Here is a 7,640-nt window from a genome sequence, read left to right as displayed (position 1 = left end):
ATCCACTGCTAAGTCACAGCCTTTCCTCCTATGTTTTGTCTTTGCATTTTTAGCCCGGTTGGCGTTATGCCACAGATCCAACTTGATGTCGTGTTTTTAAAGCTTAAATAGGTGAGACGAGCTGGTTGTGAAAAAGACTGGAGGGGTGGTTTCAGGACTCCTCGAGCCCCCCGACGACAGCTCTTTGCAGCTCAGGCAGCTCATGGTGAGCAGAGCCTCTGGCCGGTGCGGAAGGGGTGCCTAGATGGGGCGGGAAGCAAACCCTAAGCCAGGGTGGGAGCCCTGTCCTGTCGGGGCGTGGAAACTGCCCGCTACCGCGTCCACGTGCCGCGGCCCCGGGCTCAGCGCCGGCCGCGTGGCGGGGGAGGGGCCGGAGGTCGGGGCCAGAGCTGGGAGGCCTGCGACATGGAGTGCTTGCGGGTTCTGCTGCTCTGGGGTCTCCCCCAGATTTGGGCAAGTTCTGAGGGTGAGTGGAGCCAGGATGCCTGGGCTTGGGGGTGGGAGACAGCGAGAGGGAGCTGGGCTGGGAACGGGGGCGACGCGTGATGGGGGCGGGTGGAGATGCCTGCGATTCGGAACCTGTAAGCCGCGACCTGGCCCGCGAACTTGGCGCTCCCGGCCTCGGCTCCTAGCTCTCGGCTCCAGGGGTGCGGGGTGCGGGGTGCGGGGTGCGGGGTGCGGGGTGCGGGGTGCTGGGTGCGGGGGAGCTGGCCGACACCACCCCTCCTGCCCAAGTCCATCAGTTTTGCTTGCGTTCTTCCTTCCTTCTCCTTAAGCTCTGCGCTCTCCCGGCCGCTCGCTGCGCCCCTCCGGTCCCCAGGTTCTGCCCGCGCCTCCGAGCAGCGCCCGCCTCCGCGGCCTCCAGATCTCCTCCTTCGCCAACGGCAGCTGGACGCGCACCGACGGCTCCGCCTGGCTGGGGGCGCTGCAGACCCACTCTTGGAGGAACGGCTCGGACATCCGCTTCCTGAAGCCCTGGTCCCAGGGCCCCTTCAGCGACCATGAGTGGGCGCAGCAGCAGCAGCTGTTCAGGGTGTACCGGAGCAGCTTCACCAGGGACATACGGGCATTCGCCAAAACGCTGCACCTGGACTGTGAGCTGAGGGAGGGGTCCCGGGCAGCTGGCCCCGGGGAGACAGCGGAGGCAGAGGCCCAGCTGGGAGGCTCTGGCCTCACCGGCTGGGATGTTCTCATCTCCACTTCTGCCAGGAAGGTCCCAGCCCCCGACTCCCCAAAATACCCCTTGTTCCTCCTGCTCTGGGCCCCCCACTCTCATTTCCCGGAACGTTGGGTATAATAACCCTCACATCATTGTCTTCTTCGTTTGTTCCCACCCGTTAAACCGTGTGATCTCTGTCCGTTCCTCTCTCAGATCCCTTTGAGGTCCAGGTGTCCGCTGGGTGTGAGGTGCACCCTGGAGGCCCCCCAGAAGTCTTCTTGCACACAGCATTTCAAGGAAGCGATATATTGAGTTTCCAGGGAACTTCTTGGGTGCCAGCCCCAGGTGCCCCACCTTGGGCCGAGACGGTCAGCGACATGCTCAACAAGGACCATGAGACCAGGGACACAATCCAGTGGCTCCTCAATGACATTTGCCCCCAGTTTGTCACCGGCCTCCTTGAGCTAGGGCAGCAGGAGCTGGAGAAGCAAGGTCAGCCTGCGCTCCCCCCCCCTACCCCCCTACCCCCCCCAATCCTCCTCTGTGGGGCTCCAGCTGGGTTTTCCATTCTAGGGTTTACATTCCTTTGAGCCTCCGAAGAGAAAAGGCCCAGGAGGGGATGGCTCAGGATGAGGGCATTTACTAGTATTCATGCCACAGTGTTCACTGAGCAACCTTTGGGTTCTGTGAATTCAGTTACATACACACTGGGGTCAAACAGGACCTTCGCGTGAGGGGGCGGATGGGAAGACACTACCAAGGAGAGCAGTGTTTGAAACTTAGATACGCTACAGCTGAAACTTCGATACGTTACAGGGCGCTCTAGGAGTGTAGACAGGGACGTTTACAGGAGACGGGGTCAGGGAGAAGGGAACACAAATGGATGAAGTGACGGGAGCCTTCATTTCCTGCGGTGGAACTGGGGCTGCCTGAGTCAGCCACGAGGCCGGAGCCTCTAACGCAGGTGCCCCATTCCCTTGTTGGATACAGTGAAGCCCGAGGCCTGGCTGTCCAGTGGCCCCCCTCCTGGTCCTGGCCGACTGCTGCTGGTGTGCCACGTCTCAGGATTCTACCCAGAGCCTGTGTGGGTGTGGTGGATGCGAGGTGAGCAGGAGCAGCCGGGCACTCAGCAAGGGGACGTCCTGCCCAGTGCTGACGGGACGTGGTATCTCCGAGTGACACTGGACGTGGCGGCGGGGGAGGCAGCTGGCCTGACCTGCCGAGTGAGGCACAGCAGCCTCGGAGGCCAGGACATCGTCCTCTACTGGGGTGAGCACTGGGGCCCTGCTGGGAGGGGATGTGGTTCTAAAGCACAGAGGGAGGGACAGGGGAGGGTGGGAGTGGACTGAGGCAGGACTGAGGGGTTTCAGAGACGAGGCCCTGACCAGGACGGAGAAAGGAGGGGACCCCGGGTGCAGGACAGAGGGGAACAAAGATCTCAGGTCAGAAAGCACTGAGGCAGGATGTTCCATATGCGAGAAAAATGGGACTAAAATACTCCCAGTTTCAGAAGTAGGTGGCACAGGAAGAATCCCAGGAAGATTTCTTCCTCAGGAGGGGGGCGGGAGCAGGAGAAGGCAGGGTACACAGGTAGCTGCGGTTCGCCGGCTGCTTCCTGTGCGCGGGCTGAGCACTCCGCATGCCATCCAATCACCTCTCCTCTGAAGCAACTATTATTCTCACTTTATAGATGAGAAACTGAGGCTCAGCTAGGTCAAGTTAACTGCCCACAGCCGCATTGTTAGAAAGAGGAAAGCTGGGCGTAGCCTCAGGACGGCCTCGCTGAAGAATTACTGCCCTTTCCCTGTATGCTGTGCTATACAAGCTGAAATGGACTGAATTACGGATGCCCAGGCCCCGAGAAAAGCTGGGCCCTCCAAACTTCAGGGGAATAGAAGTGGCCACTTTATTTTTTATTAAAAAAAAACATGTATATATTGATTTCAGAGAGGAAGGGAGAGAGAGATAGAAGCATCAATAATGAGAGAGAATCATTGATCAGCTGCCTCCTGCACACCCCACACTGGGGATCAAGCCCGAAACCCAGGCATGTGCCCTGACCGGGAATCGAACCGTGACCTCCTGGTTCATAGGTTGATGATCAATCACTGAGCCACACTGGCTGGGCCAGAAGTGGCAACTTTAAATGGGAGAGGAAATAAGCACCTGGCACCCTCACCTGTGCTTAGACTAGGGGGCTTGAGCTAGGGAGGAATCCGGGCTGAGAAATTCCTGTGTTCCTGAAGCAGAGGGGAGTCATGCGCCGGTGGGCTTGATCGTCACAGCGGTGCTGGCATCCCTCCTTCTGATAGGCGGAGGCGTAGCCTTCTGGCTTAAGAAGCGCAGGTAAGTCTTCTTTTCCCATCTCCTTTCCTCAGCCTTTCTCCCCATTTCCTCTTCCTCCCATTCCCTCTTCCACTTTTCTTAATGGTCCCTCCCTTGCTGTTCTCTCACAGCTCTTATCAAGACATCCTGTGACTGTCCTCACCACACCTGCCTGCAACTCAGGATCTCAAGTTCCCAGGACTTCGGTACCCAGGAGCTGAGGGTGAAAGAGAGGTACCTCGAAGAAGCAGAGAACAATCACAAGCCATCTCTCATCATGCCCCCTTGATACTTTCAGAGAATTTAAGCATACTGCCTGTTTATAAGCTCAGGTGGTTCTTAAAAACAGAGGTACAAACTCAGATGCCTACCAGGGACGAGCAGAGAAGGGCCGACGCGAAGGCTCCCGTGGCCATTGTTGAAACGCTGGAGTCGGCAGAGACCTGGAAAGCACTTGTCCTGTTCAGGGGAAGCAGGTCCAGCTGCTTGTTGTCAAACGGAAAGTCAGACCCTGGGTTGGCTGTGACCTACATTTTTTTCAAGAAAAGCGGAAGTCTGGATTTTCATGTGAACGTACCTGATGTTAAAATATTGACTCAAACTTTTACACAATCCAGGGTGTGGAACCCCAAACACACCTCTGCTGGTTAAGAACAACTTGGGGGGCTTTCAGTTTGTATCTTTTAGGAAAGCTTGTGGTGAATGTCACATTGGCAGGTTGAGGACATCATTTCTATTGTGAATTTGGATTTATAAGGGGATATTTTTATCTTTAAAAAGAAAGTTAGGTCAAAGAAACAGAGGTATCTCAAGCTTTTACTTATGTAACTTGATTAAAAGAGGAGAAATCCTGGTGTATGTGTATGATATAGAAAAAAATTACTCTGGGGAGGGATATTTCTCGCCAATGGGCAGCCATTTTATTCAGATTGGAAGAGGCAGTCATGAAAAGACCCCCAAACAGGCGCTCTTACTTCTAGCTCCTAAGTGAGACAATGCACAGAAGGGCTGAGCATACCTGGGCATAGTGATGCCGGTCTAGCTGTCTTCTCTGATCTTAGACAGGAGGGAGCAGGAAGCTTAGAGGAACAGCAGACCTTTCTGGAGCCAAAAAATTAAAAGGTCAAGTAAAAATAATCTGTTGGCTCTCAGGAAAGTCGCCTCTAGGCACTCCAGGGCTCTGAACATCCAGGAAAAGAGAGGCTCCCCTTTTGAAGAGTCTTGGCTTGAGCAAATTAAGATTTGGCATCTTCTATGCTGGACTTGCAGGTCAAACCTAGAATGCGGGTGAAGAACCTGCTGGCTTCTAAACCAACGGTTCCCAAATTGTGGTTTCCTGACCAGCGGCCTCGGCATCACCTGGGAACTTACGAGTTATTTTGGGCCCCACCCCAGAACTACTGAATGAGAAACCTTGGGAGTGGGGCCCCCCCCGCGGTCTGTGTGTTAACAAGCCCGCAGGCAATGCCCTCAGCTAAAGTTAGAGAACCCCTGTTCTTAGTCATGTGTAATGCTGTGCAACAAATTTCTCGGAATGCTTAGTGAAAATATTGGCTTGGGGTTAGTCAAGGAAGGCTTCATGGACGAAGGGGAATTTGGAGCAGAACGTAGAGAGGCGGGTAAGTGAACCAGCAAGTGCACTGGATCAGGAGACTGGAGTTCTAGCCTCTGACTCAGTTTCCTCCTGTGCCCATTGGGGTTAATCATGTCTGTCTTGATTACAGTACTGATTAAATGTTTGTGTACGCCCGGATTCATTTGTTAGAAATATAATAACCAAGGTGACGGGTATGAGAAGGTGGGGCCTCTGGGAGGTGATTACGTCATGAGGTCTGAGCTCTCAAATGGAAGTAGTGCTGTCAGACAAGAGGCCCCCTCACCCCTTCACCGTGTGAGGACACAGCAGAAGATGCCACTGAGGATGCGGGAAGTAGACCCTCATCACATCCTGAATCTTCAGGCCCCTTGATATTGAACTCCCCAGCCTCCAATCTGTGAAGAATAAATTTCTATTGCTTATAAGCCACCCAGCCTGTGTTACTTTGTTATAGCAGCCCAAATGGACAAAGACAGATTTCCCCATAGACTTGTTGTCTCCTAGACACATGTGTGAAATGTGTGGCAAGCTATAATGCCTTCAGAAATGTGTGACCTGTTGTTGTTTCTGGTACCACACTGCCCTCGGGAGATGCTATTCAGCTTAGCTTCCTCACGCAGCGTGAAGTTTGCGAACGTATCCCACTGGGCTTTTACATTCGCAGGCTCTTCTGAAATCCTTTTGGAAATGCTTCCGCCTGAATTGACAGCGGCTCTGGTTCGTTTTTAAGCAATTTTTATTTATTTGGAAAGTAAACGTATATCTCTCCAGAAAATTTTGTCTTCTTTTTTCAAATAGTTCCTATCATCTCAGAAAATTCATTAAAAAATATGTTAATATTCTATGTACGAATATCATGTTCCTCATTGAGTGCTGTGCTGTTAGTCACTTTATTGCACTCAAATTTATTGCTATAAGTCCTAAATTCATCCTTATGTGCTCAGTGATAATGGATGGATTCCTCATTATTTCTCCTTTAAAGTCAGCACGATGTTAAGCTTGTACAGTAGAGGGCCCTGGAGAGACACTGTAGGAAGAAGGGCTCTCCTGCAGTTACGAGCTACTGCATGGCAGGTCATACTGTGTTTTGTCATGGTGCCTCAGCCATGTGCCCAGAGCTCATGGACACTTGGTTGACTTTGCAGCCTAAGCCTGGCAAGGACCTTTTCATAGCCCTCTTAAAAAATTATATATATTAAAAGCCTAAGTGGCCATTATGGTGGAACGACCAGAATATGACCGGTTGCTATGATGCACACTGACCACCAGGGGGCAGACGCTCAATGCAGGAGCTGCCTCCTGGTAGTCAGTGCGCTCCCACAGGGGGAGCGCTGCTCAGCCAGAAGCCGGGCTCACAGCAGTACTGGCATCCCTCCTCCTGATAGTACAGCGGCTGTGGTAGGAGGAATTTATCGGAAGGAATTTATCACCGGCTTGCAAGTACAGCGGCTGTGGTGGGAGCCTCTCCTGTCTCCACATCAGCGCTAAGGAGCAGCGGGTCCCGGACATCCCCGAGGGGTCCCGGACTGCGAGAGGGCGCAGGCCGTGCTGAGGGACCACCCCCCTCCCCCTGTGCAGAATTTCATGCACCGAGCCTCTATGTGTGTGTGTGTGTGTGTATATACACATATATACATATGTATATATGTATATATGTATATATGTATATATATGTATATATGTATATATGTATATATATGTGTGTGTGTATATATATAAGACTTCAAAGAGGAAGGGAGAGAGATAGAAACATCAATGATGAGAGAGAATCATTGATTGGATGCCTCCTTCACACCCCCTACTGGGGATTGAGCCTGCAACCCAGGCATATGCCCTTGACCAGAATCGAACCCGGGACCCTTCAGTCTGCAGGCCGACGCTCTATCCACCAAGCCAAACCAGCTGGGGCAGCCCTCTTGACATAATGGATAGATCTTCCAGACAAAAATTCAATAAGGAAATAGTAACTTTAACTGACACACTAGGATGTCAGAGGAATGGTGGTATGAGAGATCCCCTTGGTTTCTCCCCATGAAATTTCAACAAGTTGATCAGCTATCACTCAACAAAGGACTCCCAGCTCAAAACACAGGCATGTATGAGAGATCCATGCATTGAAGCATCTAAAGGTGGGCACACGGGAACAAAGAAGGGGGGAGGGGGCAAGAAGGGAGGAGAGCTAAGAAGCCATGGATGCAGCTCTGCAGCTTGGCCAGAGGGGAGGAAGCTGGCTGTAGCTGGCGCTACCTTTGGCTGTGAGGTGCAGAGAATCTCGGGAGGGCACTCCTTATGGAGTGCGTGGTGCAAACTGTAGATGCTGAGAGGCTTGGGCAAGGACAAAGTGCAGAGGTTCTTCCGAGGGTGGTGTTCCAAACTAAGAAATGGAGCTACAGAGCCCTGCTGTCACTTAGACTCCCCAAAATTGTCTGCCCTTGCCCTTGGTGCTGGGATGTGGAGCACATTATCTGCAAACCTGAGAACTACTGTGCAGAATTGTTATATATCTCTGTCACTGATCCCTGGTTGGGACGCATTGGGGGTGGCCCTGTGGAGGTCCGA

At 52.9% G+C, this 7,640-nt stretch overlaps 1 protein-coding gene across 2 annotated transcripts; it reads left to right on the top strand.

The window, feature by feature from the left end:
• The first annotated feature begins 344 nt into the window (after nt 1-344).
• Nucleotides 345-4,479, top strand: LOC307093705 (antigen-presenting glycoprotein CD1d-like). Of its 2 annotated transcripts, none has more exons than XM_079762003.1 (6): nt 345-466; nt 777-1,094; nt 1,373-1,651; nt 2,150-2,428; nt 3,409-3,505; nt 3,616-4,479. In XM_079762003.1, exons 1-6 carry the CDS (start codon nt 406-408, stop codon nt 3,635-3,637), a joined length of 1,056 nt encoding a protein of 351 aa, XP_079618129.1. In that variant the 5' UTR covers nt 345-405; the 3' UTR covers nt 3,638-4,479. The 2 variants fall into 2 exon arrangements, with proteins under 2 accessions (XP_079618129.1, XP_079618128.1); XM_079762002.1 differs by having other exon boundaries at nt 3,406-3,505.
• The last annotated feature ends 3,161 nt before the right edge of the window (nt 4,480-7,640 follow it).

The sequence above is a fragment of the Cnephaeus nilssonii genome, assembly GCF_951640355.1.
Source record: "Cnephaeus nilssonii genome assembly, chromosome: 21".
NCBI classification, from domain to species: domain Eukaryota; kingdom Metazoa; phylum Chordata; class Mammalia; order Chiroptera; family Vespertilionidae; genus Cnephaeus; species Cnephaeus nilssonii.
Note: the sequence above shows the minus strand (reverse complement) of the source record. Positions and strands in the feature narration are given on the sequence as shown.

Bases quoted from the DNA above. Each gene is read 5' to 3' on its own strand.
- LOC307093705 (XM_079762002.1), top strand. From the start codon at position 406: ATGGAGTGCTTGCGGGTTCTGCTGCTCTGGGGTCTCCCCCAGATTTGG. The intron at 467-776 runs GTGAGTGGAGCC...CTTCTCCTTAAG, and splicing joins GATTTGGGCAAGTTCTGAGG to CTCTGCGCTCTCCCGGCCGC. The intron at 2,429-3,405 runs GTGAGCACTGGG...GTGTTCCTGAAG, and splicing joins GGACATCGTCCTCTACTGGG to CAGAGGGGAGTCATGCGCCG.